At 44.4% G+C, this 17982-nt stretch overlaps 1 protein-coding gene across 1 annotated transcript in view; it reads right to left on the bottom strand.

Moving 5' to 3' along the window:
* Nucleotides 1–17982, bottom strand: part of clasp1a (cytoplasmic linker associated protein 1a) — a 219670-nt gene that overhangs the window by 82112 nt on the left and 119576 nt on the right. Inside the window, exons 16-19 of the mRNA XM_060076665.1 lie at nt 5788–5865; nt 5322–5489; nt 4363–4409; nt 3968–4141 (exon numbers count right to left, since the gene is read on the bottom strand). Coding sequence (XP_059932648.1) covers nt 3968–4141; nt 4363–4409; nt 5322–5489; nt 5788–5865 — 467 coding nt within the window. The remainder of the gene's footprint in view (nt 1–3967; nt 4142–4362; nt 4410–5321; nt 5490–5787; nt 5866–17982) is intronic.

The following is a 17982-nucleotide window of genomic DNA, read 5'->3' as shown; positions in this document are numbered from 1 at the left end:
TCTCAAACCCGTGTTAATTTTTTTTGCACAACCAACAACCAGCTTACCGCTGGCTGCCGCCAAATTTTTAAAAACCTCGAAACAGTGCTCAAACGTGTGACAATAATACAAAAATAAAAGTGAAAAAGTATGTAAAAACCAAACCTTTAGAGAAAACAGTCGCGCTCCGACACCACAATCTCCACAAACGCTCACGCATGCGCACGAGAGAGAGAGACAGAGACAGAGACAGAGAGAGAGAGAGAGAGAGAGAGAGAGAGAGAGAGAGACAAAATGAGGAGGAGAGAAAGAGATATAGACAGATGGAGGAAGTGAAAGTGAGAGGGAGAGACCGTGAGGGACACAGCAAGAGAGGAGGGAGGGACAGAGTTGGATATCACAAGTTAGATGAACCAGTAGCTCTCATCACAGACTGTAACCACCACCTCCACAGCCTGGGAGAGGGATAAGGAAGACCTGGATGAGGGAGGGAAAGAGAGACAGGGAGTGAGAGAGGGAGAAAAGGAACCCACAGAGGATGAAACAGACGAGGCCCAGTATAGAATACTATACGCTTGTGTGTCCTGGATTCAGTGGTTGAGATGGTTTTATTGACTTTCACGTGCTTTACCCTGACTGTTCAGGAACAATGTCACTGACTAGGCTGGCTGCCGCTGAAGCTTACTTTACAGAAGCTTAACCAAACGACACACACGGCAAAGCAAATACTTCAATTCAGCCATTCAATTCCAATACATTTTATGGATCCAAGAGATTAACATGTCTACCCAACATCGCGGTCAAATTGCTTTTTTGAATGTTTTAAATCAGGGTAGCTTGGTTGAGGAACTATTTCTTCAAAAGATTGAGATATCTCTCTTTCGTTAGACTAACACTCACTTGTGAAATCATTCAAGTTGTCCTTTGCTAGCCGTGCACATTTATACCGCTCTTTAAACGCAGAGCAAAGTTGCTTGAGAAATTGAAGAGATAAGAGAAGAGAGACTTTACATCTACAGCTTTTAATCGTACATTTGGGTGAGATGCAATCTACTCCGTTTCTTCTACAGAAATGTTGAAATCTGCCCGCTGGCAGGTCACGCACATAACACGTCATCAAAACCGCCCGTTCCCGCCATTCAACCCTTTTACACCGAGGTCCGATGAGTCTGCTCTCTTACTACCGTACCACTGGCAGTCGTAAAGATCTGCAGAAAGGGAGCGCTTGATTCGTTTTGATTCGATTTGGCGGCTTACCACATTGTGACGGCAGAGAAATAGAAAACTAGAAAATGCATTTCCTGCAGAAAATGCGTTTAGTACTATAGTGCAAAGTGAGGTTGTAAATCTCTGTAAAGTCAAATAGTTTATGACCTTAAAAAATGTGGAATGGCTTAAATCAAGTGTAAAGATTTGAACAGAGCTCAAAAATCTAAATGAAGTAAACAATGTAAACATGCACACAAATCAAAAAAATTCAAATGGTTGGAAAAAATTAAGTGAGGGGTTAGGGATAAAGTTTGAATGCATTTGAGATAAAATAGAATAAGTGAGGTGTGCCTGTGTTTGTGTGGGTACGGAAGTAAACCGATATGTAGCAAGCACCTAGTATCTAGCCATATAAACAGGGGTCCCCACACACAAACGCCCGAAATATAACAATAATATTTCAAATTGATTAATCATTTCGGTGCCAGTCGAACAAGAAATAATGTAACCATTTAAGGTTGACATTGTGTTTCTAGGTTAAATATTGACTTTGTTTAGGCTCCGCAATGTCCGAAAAATTGGAATGAAGTCTCTAGGTGACAAATGGAAGTAGTAGGTTCCCAAAGTTTGTAGAGAATAATAAAGAAAGAAACAAAGAATAAAACCTAAGAAGAACAATAGTTGAGCGCTGCAAATTGGAATGGAGTCTCTAGCTGACAAATTGTGGAAGGAGTAGTTTCCCAAAGTTTGTAGAGAAGTATAATGGAGAAAGAAGGAACAAAACCTAAGAAGAACAATAGGTGAGTGTTGCATGCAGCACTCACCTAATAAGGAAAGAGATAGAAATAAGAGAAAGACAGATAGCAATAAGGAAAGAGAGATAAAACAATCAAAGATGAGAGAAAACAGAGGAAGTGAGGGAATGAAAGGAAGAAAGAGACATTAGAAAATGAAAAAAGAAAGAAAGAAAGAAAGAAAGAAAGAAAGAAAGAAAGAAAGAGAAAAGAAAGAAAGAATAAAGAGAAAGAGAGAAAATAACTAGAGAGAGAGAAAGAAAAAAGTAAATTATGTAAAGAAAACAACCCCAAAAAATGTAAATGGTTAAATAAAACATTGGGAACAGTTCTCTATACGAGCATGACATTGGCCTTGGTTTGTTGGTGTGAGGGACAGAGGTGGACACAGCCGTTCAGAGCTGGTATATGGAACCATGCACACAGCCCATGCAGTCACTGACAGAACCCACAACTACTTAGGGAGGAGAGGAGGAGAGAAAAGTCCCACACATTAAGACAGGGCCAGGAGAGAGGGGTCAGGTGTGTGAGAAGACACACATCTGATGCAAAACACTTAAATACACTTGGCTTTGAATAGCAGTGCAGACTGTGAACTTGGACATCCATTAAACAAACACACCGAACATAGATCTTACCATCCAGTCTACCGGGCGTGCCATCTTTTGGGCATTTTAAGAAATGCATGGAAGCAGAGAGGAAGAGGAGGAGAGGTGTAGAGGTAGAAATTAGTAGCAATATTAAAATCGATGGTATGAAGAGCCAGAGTGTGGGATGCTGGAAATTCCCATTAGTTCAACGTCGTTATGAGGTCGAACAGAGTATATTAATGAGTCACAGGAACCAATTGTAGAAGATCATTAGAGAAGCACAGGAGGTTGGCAGATGAGAATATAAGATACCTCTTGACGTGCGTGAACAACGCCAACATTTTAGGGAGAGAACTCGTTCCTAACTTTGACAGAAAAGGTTCTCAAAGTGGCAGCACTAAGCGGCAGCATGTTTCATGACTCTGGAAGCTCTTCAGGGTGAGCTGGTCCATGTCTGTTCCTGCTGAAGGGACACTTTAATGGCCCTCTTGTGATTATTCATTGATGTTTAATCCATCATAAAGGTTAGCAGTTTTCAGCAAGAAATAGACATTGAAAAATATCAACAGCAGTCTATTTTTTAGGGAGCAGGCTGTAGTACAAACTGTTGGGGTAACGGCGTCTGCCAGAGAAAATGTCACCACACAAGATTGATCGGCATTATGATGTTGGCACTGTGATGTTAGCACTGTGATGATGGCCCTGTGATGTTGGCACTGTGATGTTGGCACTGTGATGTTGGTACTGTGATGTTGGCCCTGTGATGTTGGCACTGTGATGTTGGCACTGTGATGTTGGGACTGTGATGCTGGCACTGTGATGTTAGCACTGTGATGTTAGCACGGTGACGCTGGCATTCTTCTCATTGGCTCCCTTCTTTTTAAGACTGTATAAGAGGGATGGTATAAACCTACACCATCGAGAGATTTAGACAATACATCACTTTTATTGCTCATATTTACCTTATTCAACCAACCCCAACCTCCAAATATTTAGTATCAGAGTGGTTTGTACAATGTTATTGACGGTGGACCTAAACAAGCCTGCTGTTTTTTGTATCAAAGTGTTGTATACTGATTTCAATGCAGGATGTGATGCAGACTGATGCAGGTGTGATGTCATCAAGCAGCGACTGAAAAACGCAAATCAACCTCTTGATGTGTTGACATTCACCACTTGGAGCATGTTCCTTCAGCCTACCAAAGATCACTTGGTGACACCATGTAGAATTTAAACGTAAGCACTCAGACCTCTAGAAGCGTTCAATTGTTAAGCAACAGTTCTCGAACATTCTAGAACGCTGCAAAGGGTTGGCTACCGCTTCACCCTTCCTTTAATTGTACTCAGGAAGGAGTATGGGGAGAGACAGAGAGAGGGGCATGATGGGTAATTTACCTAGCGATGCGTAGGAGCCAGGGGGCAGGGCTGCTGCTGAGTTGAAAGGGGAGGAGGAGGAAGGGGTGGTGGAGAGGCGGGACTTGGCGGTGGAGGCTGCGTTGACATCAACGTCGCTACGGGAACGCTGCAGCGAGCTGGGCGTGCTCGGTGCTCTGGTGCTCACCAGCTTACCTGTCGCCGCACAGCAGAGAGAAGACTCATGGTCACACACAGCGGCACACAAGCGCCAGGGGACACATACACAAACATATGACACACACACACACACACACACACACACACACACAGATAAAACTGTCAGACATGATACTGATAGCCAGGTCATTGAATGGTTTCGATTGAAGACAGTCAACAAAGTGCAGTGTCAGAGCGAGATGGAGGAGATGACTTACTCCTTGTCATGCTTCCTCCGATGACACTCTTCACAGAGAGAGGGCGACTAGAGGGGCAGGAGGAAGAAATGAAGTAAGATTTCGGCCAAAAGATTACCTCTCTGTTCCCTCCCTACTTTTCACTCACCTAGCATCAAATGGCAAACTTGTAGCACCTCTACGTTAATTTTCATTTCCAAAGGGCGTCAAAAACGGGCGCAGACCAAAAGGCCTCTGGCCGCCATTGGATAGGCCCTTAACCAATCAAAGCAACGAAACGGGCCACACAGCACTGAGAATATTCAATATCTCCTCTTTCTCTCACGCTATTTCTTCTTTCTCCCAGGCTAACGTTTCACCTCCATCCAGAAGTAGATTAGAGATCTACCCTGGTCAGTCAGAGAGGAGCCGGGAGCAGTCCAAAATCCCTAATTGTCTCAAACAGAAGCAGGCCCTCAGTCCACCAGAACAGATATCTTCCAAGAGCATTTCCCTTACTAATAGCTGACAGGTGGCTAGGCATTTCTTACACATTTACACTCAATTAAAGCTTTTTAATGTTACCCAAAGGAACATAAAATAACAAGCAAACAACACGGAATAGAACTAGCTAAGCTTTTCAAAGCTAGTGTATTAAAAACATAGATATCACAGAATAGAACTATCTAAGCTTTTAAATCGAGTGTATTTAAAACATATAGATATAACAAGATATAACACAAAACACAAAAGAATGCATTTATGTTTTCTGTTTTTTTCTTTTCTATGCCTATATTTGCTCACAATACCTTTTCAACCAACCCTTAGCTCCCTAACCCTAACTCTTGATATCTCTTAATCATGCATGCAAACTGTGATGTCCACCCAACAACATTGTCTTGCTCAAAGTTTCTCCAGGAATCTGACCAGCACCCCTCCCTGTCCAACCGATGTCCCTATAAGCTCAAGATCACTCAATAAACAGGTTGTTGTTTCAGTACTTGAGGCTCTCCTGCGAGGAGGACGAGGAGCGGTCTGACTGGGGGAGGGACACGATGCTGTCGGAGCCTTTCAGGTGGGACTGGAGAGCCTTCTGATAGGACGATTCCAGTGCCTGGAACAAATGCTCCGCCTCCCGGCTGTAGTGGCCATGGAAGCCCCAATAGCATCTGTCCGGCAATAGTGATGAAGAAAAAACGCGGGAGAGAGAGACGTAAGGGGTGGAAAATAAAGACATAGGTTGAAAATAATTCCATTTATGCTACTAGTCAAATTGATAAGTGGAGGAATTATTCAATTCATTCAGAAATATTAATGAATGATCGATGAAGTTCAGTATATTTCTGTAAAATGCCTAAGAGTATTGAATCAGGATATGTGCATACAAAACATTCAACTCTGCAACTCAAATATGTATGAACTTTAGATGATGGACCATTGTAACACCAACCAATAAGCGGGACTTACCTCCTGGCGATGTAGCGAGCTTCAGAGTCTGCATCGTGGATGCCTTTCCGGATGGTCTCGGTCAGGACGGCCACGTGTCTGGGGTAGTAGGGGAACATGGTGATGAGGCTGATGGGAACACCGAGCCAAGCACACTCAGGCGGGGAACCACAGAGAACCGGTACACTTTCTGGGAGCGGGTCAAAGAGGGCGAGGGGGGGCAATCGGGAAAAACCTGACTCATGGAGTGTGCAAAAGCGTGAAATTGCAGTGAAGGAGGAGGATTTAGTCTTCTTCTTAGACTCAAACTCATCCTCTTCTCCCGCGGTCCACGAAGAATGAAGAGAGCACACTGTGCCACGGGCCTTTTAAACCGCTGTTGGTTGTACCGTGGCCATGGTTACCAAAAAAACACTAATGATGATGGCTATTCTGATGCTGACAGCTCCGTACCGGGGCTCATCAATTCACACCAACCTCATCAGCCAATCGGTGGAGCTAGAAGGCAGTAAAGCAAAATGCCACCATGGGATAGGCTGGCTGCTTCCATCTATTCAGCATGTGTGCAACCAAGCATGAAGACTTCACAACAACAAGCCACTGGCCGCACCCACCCACCCAGCCACCAACTACAGTTATTAAGTTACTTTCAAACATACGATCATGTCCTGCTATACTCTTGATGAGCCGTATGAGTGAAGAATATCCTGAAATTGGTATCTTGAAAAAATCCTGAAAAAAAGACTACCCCTGAGGTCGTATTTTCACCGTAAACGTACTTTTGTAGAAATTGTTCAATTGTATGTCTATATGTTTAACGCTAACTTATTAACTTATAGGGTCCTATCTTGCATCCAGCGGAATTGACCTTCTACACTGACGCATGTATCGTTGCCAGTTTTGTAACGCAGAGCGTTCTTTTCCCTCCACCGCCACGCGTCGGTAAATTAGGGAATGATCTTGCGCCCATAGGGGCAGTTCGGCGAAAGGTGGAGGCGTGTTCCGCCGCAAACGTTCCCTGGTGCCGTTTTGCAGTTTCAGAAAACAATTCCGCCACCAACCAGGAAATGCCTGGTTTAAAGTCAGTGTTACGTTGTTCAGATGCTATTTTAAGGGCGCATGCATAATGTTGCATGTGCACCTCGCGCATACACTTTGCTTCTCTCATCTACCTAGCCACACATTCTTGGTAAATTATTTGGGAAAGAACAGCTGTAACAACTTTTAAATCAATGCATCTGCAAACACTGTACAGCAACAACCTTGTCTCACAGGAATCCGTGAAATGACCACGGACGCTTAACACAAAATCTGTGGAATCCTCACGGGAACATGCTATGATATTGCCACGGATTTTGCTCCAATGCAAGTTGATGACACTCATATTCCATGGCACACACAGATCCCTGTTTCAATGAATGGGTCGACCACGGGCGCTTAACTCAAAATCCGTGGTGGCCTAACGGAATCACTTGAATTGTCCATGATATGCCAACGGAATTTACTCCAATGCAAGTTGATGACACTCATATTCCGTGGCACACACACAGATCCCCGTATCAACAAAGTCACGGTTCGGTACATACCTCGGTTTTCAAGTCACGGTACGGTACGGTACAGTTCATAGTTTGTCAACAACGGCGAATGGCCGTAGATCAGCAGCAATGAAAACAACAATAAACTTGGTTATGGCATTTGCATTTCTGAATTCCCAGACAGGGGTTGTTGAAATAGTGTTGAGCTGGGTTTGCACAGCTCGTTTTTTTTTCCACAGCAATGTTGATAGTAACACCTGGATGGTGCCTTTTCAAATGCGTGTGCTAGGGATGTGCATTTCTGGCAAAAATACTATTCGATATTCGCTGAGAAGTATTCGAGAAAATCAGTCAATCAAGAACCCCCCACGCACGCGCCGCGGATAAACGCACATACAATGACACAGCGAGAGGCTTTTATGATTTGTATGAACTCAATCTGTTTATTTCAACAACTGCGCCATCCACATTCAACATCAAAATGATTTCAACGTGGGCTTAGGCAGATAGACCTAAATGCGGCGAAAACAGATCACTACTTATTTATTTATTTTACTGAACACAGCCTGCTTGACCGTGAACTCGAAACGTGAAAGGATAACCTCACACGATGTGTCTTTTACCAATTTATTTGTTACCAGCATTCGTAGTATTGATCAGCAGAGAAATAGTCCTGCCAAAGACGTTGACGTCGGGTAGCAACCAAGGACGCTGGGGTTGATAAGTTACCGGACTACGGGCCCTATTTTAACGGTCTGAAACGCAAGTGGAAAGCGCAAAGCGCAAGTAGCTTCGTGGGCGGTTCTACGGCGCTATCGCTATTTTACAGGCGGATAAATGACACTTGCGTCGCGGCGCAAGTGTCAAAAGGGTTGGTCTGAAGCAGCCTAAGTACCCGTAGGTGTGGTTTGGGCGTAACGTCCAACAAACCAATGAGAGTGCCAGCTCCCATCCCCTTTAAGAGCCATGACCGCATTTGAATCGGACGAGTTGATATTTTGACAGCGCGTCTGCAGTCTCCGATGAGACAGATGCACATGAATTTCAAACTGCAAATGGCTCAGTTTATTGCCAAATAATATGGCCTAATTCACACATGGAATAAGGGGTTTTCTTCCACAACTTCAGAAATACTGAGTCCTCAAATAAATTTCGCCAAAGAAAACGTAAATAATATAACATATGATATGCGGTAACTGATCTATTTAATGAAATACGCAATACATTATAAACATTGTTTCTTATCAGTATTGTATGCTATCCTAATATGCATGTGTCTCCGCGGTAATAGACATTGCCATTGATTGTATTATGCGTTACGTGTTTAGTTTGCGTGTGTTTAAACAGAGCACACACGCGCGCCCGCATTCATTCATTATTTTTAACACTCACTCGCGGTAAAACAATGTTTTTCACGATCAAATACTCATCAATCCTAAAAGTTATGGGCATGTAGGCCTATACGATGTCTGTGTCAAGAAAATATGTGTTTGCTGTACGGTGTTTGCAGATGCATTGATTGCAAGTACAACTTATTACCGCTGCATCAGCTGTTCTTTCCCAAATAATTTACCAAGAATGTGCGGCTAGGTAGATGAGAGAAGCAAAGTGTATGCGCGAGGTGCACAAGCAATCCGTATGCATCGCATGCGCATGTAGGCTATGCATCCGCCCTTAAAATAGCATCTGAACAACGCGCCACTGACTTTAAACCAGGTATTTCCTGGTCAGTAGCGCAATGGTATTCAGCAACGGCAAAATAGCGTTTGCGCCAGAACACGCCTCCTCCTTCCGCCGAACCGCCCCTTGGGGCGCATGATCAATCCCTAATTTACCGGCGAGTGGCGCTGGTGGGAAAAGAACGCTCTGCGCCAGTTGTAAACTAGCAACGACACATGCGCCAGTGACTAAGTCACTTGCGCCGGATGCAATGCGTGATACAACAGAAAAAAAAGTAGTATACTTTGGCTAAACGGTCCGGGTGGAACTCCGACTTCAAGTTTTAAATTCTGCATCGCAAAACAAGCCTTTACATTCGCCATATTAACGCTATGTACGCCACATTTACGTACCACGTACACCGTACTTACGTACACCTCTGTAACCGCACCGAAGTGCCTGTACTGTGACGGTTCGATACAAATACGTGTACCGCTACACGCCTAATGATTAGTAACATAATGCCTGGCTTAATGACTGTTTTTGATAATTTGACTTACTGCCTCATATTGCAAAATTTGGTTCGACTGAAAGATTGTCATATGAGGCCTATGCCTGTTCAGCTCACATAGCCTACATTTAACCTCTTAAACGCCGACCTCTTAAACGGGACTCATGCTGAGTTTTTAACAGGATGAGTTTTGATTGAATACTGCTCCTAAATAGAAGATTCCTTGGAGCCATAACGAGTGTGGCAAGCTAAACCTGTAGAAATTACTCAATGTGTGTTCAGTTCAGTTCATGAGTATGTTTAAGCTGCAGGGTTACCTAATAGTTATTAGAAGTTAACTGTACGGAAGATTGCTTTAAAGGTCCCATGGCATGAAAATCTCACTTTATGAGGTTTTCTAACATAATATGAGTTCCCCTAGCCTGCCTATCGTCCCCCAGTGGCTAAAACTTGTGTTCGGTGTAAAACAAGCACTAGGTGTTCTGCTCGCCTTTGAAGAAGAACGGAGGCTCAAGCGCGCTGATTTGGAATGTGGTCCCATATGTCGTCATAAAGGATCTAAGCTCCTCCCCTTTCTCTGCCATGCCCGCCCAGAGAATTTGGCCCGCCAATGAGACACGACCGTGCGAGCGCCACATGTGTGTGTGTGTGATTACACACACTGTAACGCAAGTGTTTTCTGTCGATTATTTGACGTCTCTTGTATTTCCACAACGAGACTGTGTTGGGAAAAATAACCTGATGAGCACATCACATGGCAGGCACATTAATATATAGTCGACTCTTGCTCTAAACCCAACGAACACATAACACAAACATGATAATATAGTCAGGTCAAGGCCAGAGCCGAAGGCCCCATTTCCCAGGCAAATGGTTGACACTCAGACAATGCACCAGTCATCCTCAAGAACGGGAGAGCCACATTAATTTATCACACAGGAGACACCTCGAAGCTCTCCCCCACTAGAAGGAACACATGCAGATACTAGGGGCCTGAGAGCCACATTAATTTATCACACACGAGACATTTTGAGAGCTCTTCCCCGTTAGGAGGAACCAAGAGATACCTCTGCCCACACCAGGGGCCTGAGAGCCACATTCAATTATCACACAGGAGACATTTCAGGGGGGCACTCCCCGTTTTAATTTATCACACCGGAGACACGAGGAACTCTCCCCGTTACGAAGCTCTCTCAGGGCCTGGGAGCCAAAACACACAGAACCACACACACCTCAAACGCACACACCTCATCGAGAGGAGGATACAGCATAAAAACTGTACCACACAGGGACTCTGCATCCCCTTCTTCTGAAGCAGACCTTCCACGGAGGCGAAGCTCCGGACGAACCATCAGCGCTGATTAGGGACTTAGACATATTCGATCTCTCACGCATTATGACTCTGTATAACCGTTGCCACTTTACTTAATAAATCCAAGGTCCTCGTGCCGATAGACTTTATTACCTCTCCGTCTAATTTTATCTGGTCCAGTAGCTAGACAGACCGTTTTTCCCAACAACTGTAGGGTTATCTCAGCCATGGTTGAGAAGGAATTGGGGGAAAGGAACTTTGGCTTTGACTCCCTGAAGTACATGAACTGCGACACGCCGCCGGTTGCCGCGAGGCACCACCGCCACGAAGCACCACCGCCACGAAGCACCACCGCCACGAAGCACCACCGCCCGGCAGCGGGCAGCCGGCGGCGGGCAGCCGGCGGCGGGCAGCCGGCGGCGGGCAGCCGGCGGCCGGCAGCGGGCAGCCGGCAGCGGGCAGCCGGCAGCAGGCAGCGCGCGGTTCAGTCTACTTCAGATTGATGCGTAAGTGGAAGAACCAGAGTCGCGGAATCACAAACGACAATTGGGGGAATGAATTGGGGGAAAGGAACTTTGGCTTTGACTCCCTCAAGAACATGAACCACGACATGGAGGAGAAAGGGATTGTTGGCCACGAATGTCTCCCGCTTGTGCCCCGCTTCCCGCTGCCGAGGGATTGCTGCCGAGGGATCGCTGCCGAGGGACCGCTGCCGAGGGACCACCGCCTCGGCGCTGCAGGAGGCGGAGGTGCCTAAGCGCTGCCCGGCAACAATTCCTTTCTCCTCCATGTCGCGGTTCAGTCTGCTTCAGATTAATGTGGACGTGGAAGAACCAGGAACGTTGGAGAACCCAACGCGGTTGTTTGAGATTCTTAATATCGGCTCACACATTTTTTGGCCGTGATAATATATATTATATGATATAGATATCTATGTATAATATGATATTATTAAGATATAGAGCTCCAGGAATCCTATGTGTTCTAGAACATTTACAGAACACGGCTAAAGGCTGTGTGCGCCTCGCCATTGCGATACATCCACTGTAAACAGAGCGCATGGTACCGTGGCTGCAAGCTGCTCAGGGCCACACCCCCACCCTCCTCCTTGACCCGCCTCGCTCCTCCTCATTTGCATTATATCTACAGACACCAAGACAGCGCATTTGGGGGAAGCTCAATGTGCGACTGGCTCGGAGTGGCTGTAACTCTGCACCACGTCTGAATTTCGGGAACGTCTTTGAATACTGTGTTAGTGGCCCACTAATACCCATCTTAAAGCATCCATAAAATAGCATGTCATGGGACCTTTAAAGTAGCTATTTAGAGATGTTTGCTTTTGTTCTTTGTGTTAAACTCTTGCTCTTTATACTTTGTAGGCTGAACATGCCGGCACCCTTCATAGTTTCCATGGAGATGCTTTTTTCTTTTTTTGGGGGGGGGGGGGGGGGGGCTACCAAGACAACACTTGCCAACAGATTTGGACCACATATCGACCATGTTATTCATCACAGGACACATTTTAAGTAGGCTATGCAAGACGTTGTAACAAACAGAATAGGGAGACTGGACTTACCTTTTGTAGCTGGAAAGTTAAGGGCGCAAATTAACCAATGAAAAGGGGCAAAATATTGGCTTCAATTAAGACCCCTAAATGCTGATTGTTACGTAAATTAAGCACATAACCTGCATTACCCCCACATAGCCACAAGGAAGCAGGATCGAACACATAAGCTGCATTACCCCCACATAGCCACAGGGAAGCAGGATCGAAAACATAAGCTGCAATTACTATACATAGCCACGAGGGGAGCAGGACCAAACATACAAGCTGTAATAACTACTCCAGCTACAGATGGCAGCATCTTTAGACAGATGAGGAAGCCGGAGCCAAAACGTCACATAGGCCACGCCTACTTGATACAAACGCAGATGAGTTCAGAAACACATGGCAGCCCCGTTGGTAGCCCCGTTGCTAGTAGATAGGTCAGCCGTGGGTCGCTCCACGCACGTGTTAGATACAATTCCCCTCATTTTGCTTCATAGTTACCATACCGAAATACTTTAACAAATAAAGTGAGCTAAAAGCGATCCGGTTTGGACTACTTTCTTCAAGAACACGACATGATTTAATTTTTTTACGGGAGACGCATCTCAAAAATGACTCGCACAACAGGCTGAGGTGTAGGTGGATTGGTCAACTGTATCATTATACTTTTACCTCCAAAGTACTGCTGTTTTAATCCGTAAGGGTATACCGTTTAAACATAAGGCCACAATAGCCTATAGGGAGGGTAGGTATATTATAGTGACTGGTGAACTGTACTCAACCTCACTAACACTAGTGAACCTATATGGTCCTAATTTTGATAGCCCTCAATTTTTTAAGAAAGTCTTTGACTTAATCCCAGACATGTCCCAGTCTAATTTGATAATAGGGGGAGATGTAAACTGTGTACTAGATCAATATTAAGACAGAGCCTCCTCTCGGAGAACAACTGCAACCAAATCCAGTGACTTTCTAAATACCTACCTTAATAATACGAACATAAAGGACGTATGGAGAATGGCCAATCCATCAGGGAGAGCGTATTCCTTTTACTCAGGTGTCCATAAAGTTTACACAAGAATAGATTACGTTTAAAGCATTTATCAGAGGTAGCATCATCTCGTACCAGGCCGCCCAAAATAAGGAAAGAAAAGCAAATCGATTTGGAAAACCAAATAAAACAGTTGGATTCAGAAAATGTGACATCCCCTTACACAGAAAAACATAATAAAGTGTCAGCGCTCAAATACAAATTAAACAACATACTCTCAGCTAGAATGTGTAGGGCATTTCAATTCACCAAGCAGAAACAGTTCAAATTCGGCGAAAAGCCCCAAAAACTCTGTAAATGAGAGAATGACCAAACAATACATAAAATGTGATCAGATAAAGGAGAATTGCTTTCATTACCAAAGGAAATGAATGGACGATTCCAAAAGTTTTATCAAAACCTCTACTAATCTCAATCAACATCCGACGAAGAGACAATGCAGGCCTTTTTAGATAAGTGCAATCTTCCAGCTCTCAATGAGACTGAACGTAAGGAGTTAGGCTCAAATATAACAGTTAAAGACATCTCTGAGACTATTAAATCACTAAAAGATGGAAAAACACCTGGCCCCGATGGGGGGCCTGCCCGTAATTCCGACACCTCATTGTTCCGACGTCTCAATGGTCCGAAATATTTCCCATTAGATCGACATGCCACTATGCCGACGGTTCGATGTTCCGAAAACAGAACCCATTGCTCCAAAGGTCAGTTTGTCCAACTATTCAAATAGGAGGCACATTAGGCCGACGGTTCAATATGCCGAATAGGCCTTCATATAAAGAGTTTTATACCTCGCTCGCGCTCGCGCTCTCTCTCCAAAATACAACATAGGCCTACATATCACGTTCACGATGAATATTGGTGTGACAACGCATTTCGACACGGTGTTTCAGCCCCATGGACAGAGAGCGTAGGTATAATTCTCAACACGGGCACAAACACACACACACACATACACACACTTGACTAAGTACAAGGTATGAGGTATAAGTTTGACTAAATCAATACCAGCGAAATTATTTCGGCTAAAAGCCCACTCTAAACACAGTAAACAACACATATAGGCCCACACACAGCTACTAAAGCTAAAAATTTTACTTGTTTTTCACTCACCGTTTGACTTCTTTAGGGGAAAAGTAGGCCTATTAGTCCTTGTATAACGTGCGCTTCATAAATTCACCTCTTGTGACCGTTCAAGCCCACAGCAAGTCTGGCTTGGTGAAGTGCACTGCTGGAACTTAGCCTACATCGTCTTTTATTTTTGGTTTCATAATCACACATGTGGAATTGCGCCTTGGCCTATTCGGCATATTGAACTGTCGGCCTAATGCGCCTCCTTTTTGAAAAGTCGGACAAACGGACCTTCGGAGCAATGGGTTCCGTTTTCGGAACATTGAACCGTCGGCATAGTGGCATGTCGATCTAATGGGAAATATTTCGGACCATTGAGACGTCGGAACAATGAGGCGTCGGAATTACGGCATGGCACCCCCGATGTGCCCGGCAACGAATTTTACAAAAAATGTAACGCTATAATTTCCCCTCGTTTACAGTGGTTGTATACACAGTGCAGTACGAGCAGACCCTACCACAGACTATGGCTGAGTCAACTATCATATTGATTCCCAAAAACTATAAGAATCTGGGAGAGGCAGGATCTTATAGAGCAATTGCACTCTTAAATACAGATCAGAAAATACTGGCCAAGACCCTAGCTCGTAGACTCAGTCTTGTCGTCTGTAAACTTGTGCACCCAGACCAAACTGGGTTCATTTTACAATTTGAGGCGGCTCTTTAATATTATTTTCTCACGCAAAATATCAAAGGAAGCCCTTAAAATCATCGGATAGATGCGGAAAAAGCGTTTGACTAAGTGGAATGGTCTTACCTCTTTGCAGTCCTGGAGAAATTTCAATTAGGTCCAAACTTCATTTCATGGATAAAGCTCTTATATACCAACCCAAGTGCAAGAATACTAACCAATCAAACATTATCTTCCAAGTTTTACTTATTCAGGGGCAATAGATAGGTATGCGCTCTCTCTCCGATGTTATTTGCGTTGGCCATAGAGCCACTTGCGGAGTGCATCCGGTCTCATCCAGGCATATATGGCTACAACACAAGACACACCACAAACAAAATCTCACTTTATGCAGACGATGTTCTGATATACATTACTAACCCTCTTATCAGTATACTAAATTTGCTTTCCACAATAAATAAATTCGGCACCTTCTCCGGCTATAGAATAAATGTATTACTTGCATACTTATTTCAGACGGTACCATTAAATCTCCCAAAATCATTCTTTAAAAAACTTGATTCCACCGTCACCAACTTTATTTGGGACTACATACCCACAGAATGCGTAAACAGCCTTACCTAATTTCCTTGCTTTTTACTGGGCAACGCACATCAAAACGGAATGGCTGGATGACACCGACCTCAATACTGAGTGGCTAAAAATGGAGAGAGAGGACTGCTTCCCTTTTTCCATAGGTGCAATTTTCATGTCCCCAGTATCACTGAATAGGTCAACATATGATCATAACCCTTTAATACATGCTGCCATACGGGTCTGGAAGCAGCTGAAGTCCACTCTTAAATTAAGAGATATGTCTTTCCTTCTCCCAATCGCAAATAACGCCTCCTTCAAACCCTCTACATTAGACGGTGCTTTTGTCCAATGGAAGGACAAAGGGTTTAGAACTGTGGGTGACCTATACCTGAAGGGTACCTTCTCCTCCTTTCAAGATCTGCGGGAGAAGTATAAATTAAACCCTCATAATTTTTTCAAATATCTTCAGGTCAGGGAATATGTGAAAACACACTTGCCGGACTCACTGCAAGCCCAGATAAACTTGATGTGTGTATTAACCGACAGGCGGATTCAGAGAAGTTTATATCCTATATTTACAATGTTATACAAAAAAATAATGCCCCTTCATCTGAGATCTACAAGCGTGCTTGGGAGGAGGAGCTGGGTCAACAAATTCCCGATGACCTATGGGACGACAGCTTGCATTGTATTCACACTTGCTCCATAAATGCCAGAAACGGTCTAATACAGTTTAAAGTGCTATGCCGGCTATACTACTCGAAATCCAAACTGAATAAAATATTCCCTAATGTTTCCCCCCTCTGTGATAAATGTCAGATCCATGAAGCCACTTTAACCCAAAATCGAAAGCTTTTGGACCGAAATATTCAGAATCTTCTCCAATACACTCAGGGCCGTGTCTAACGAATGGGCTGACCGGGCTGTAGCCCCAGGCCTCGCCGCTAGGGGGGCCTCCGGTCGCTGAAGGTCAAATGACAAAAATTCATAAAAAAATAAATAAAAAAAACGAGCGAAAATGCCGGGCCAAAGTAAACACGAGAGCGGAGCAAAAAAACGAAAATTAGATGAAATAAAAAAGGAAAGAGCGAAATAATTATTACAGAAAACACCCAAATTAACCAACATGTGGAGGAGTAATCAGCCCGCTGTAGCAGCTACCACCAACAAAGATACAACTGTCAGTGACGGAGAGCAGCCAACCACCGCTAGCCAACTAACCAGCCCAACTAGCCAGTCTGCTAGCAATAGTGCTACAATCTCTGAGGAAACAAGTGATGGAGAAGACGCAGTGGGTAATGTAGCAGATGAGCCTGTTGATTCTGAGGCTGGGGAGAAGTTAATGAGGAGACGCGAAGCTATTGGGTCGGAAAGGGAATTGAAGCACCCACACAATGTCAACATAAAGATGTCGATTTTTCGGCTTCTGAAAGGAGCTATAAAAATCAGAAGCGATGTCTGAGCAAAACATTGTTCTGTCGCTCGCTCAGAAATGGAGAGAAGGTGGCAAGAGAATGGTTGTCTTACTCCCCATCTACTGGAAATGTGTTTTGTTTTTTTTGCAAACTATTCAGTAACGATTCGTCCGCTTTCACGCACGGATTCTCTGATTGGAAACACTCAGTTGACCGAGTCGAGATGCACGAAGCGGGTCAGCCCCACAGAAAGGCTGTGCTTACTTGGCTTGCGCGCACCCAGGTGCGTGGGATCGACGCGGGCCTGCAGGATCAACTGAAAGATGAGGCGAATTACTGGAAGGAGGTATTGAGGAGAGTTGTGGCCGTGATAAAATTTCTGTCAGAGCGTGGGCTCGCTTTCAGGGGAGAAAATGAAACACTGGGCTCAGTGCACAACGGCAATTATTTGGGCATCTTAAGAGTTGCTGGCCAAGTTTGACCCTTTTTTGGATGAACACTTAAAACGTTTTGGAAACAAGGGGCGGGGGACACCCTCATATTTGTCATCGACTGTATGCACTGAGTTTATTGCACTCATGGGCCAGCGAGTACAATCAGAGATAATAATGCAGCTTCAACACGCAAAGTATTTTTCACTTATTGTGGATTCTACACCGGATTTGAGTCACACTGACCAACTAACATTTGTGGTGCGTTACGTGTGTCTCAGGAGGGCAAGATCTTTGAGAGATTTTTGAAATTTCTGCCCATTTTTAGCCATACAGGCGAGTCCCTTTTTGACTCAGTCACAGGTGTGCTGCAGGACATGCACATAGACATTAAAAATCGCAGGGGACAGTGCTA

Source organism: Gadus macrocephalus, chromosome 17 (assembly GCF_031168955.1).
Source record: "Gadus macrocephalus chromosome 17, ASM3116895v1".
Taxonomy (NCBI): Eukaryota; Metazoa; Chordata; class Actinopteri; order Gadiformes; family Gadidae; genus Gadus; species Gadus macrocephalus.
This window is presented reverse-complemented; position numbering and strand designations above follow the sequence as displayed.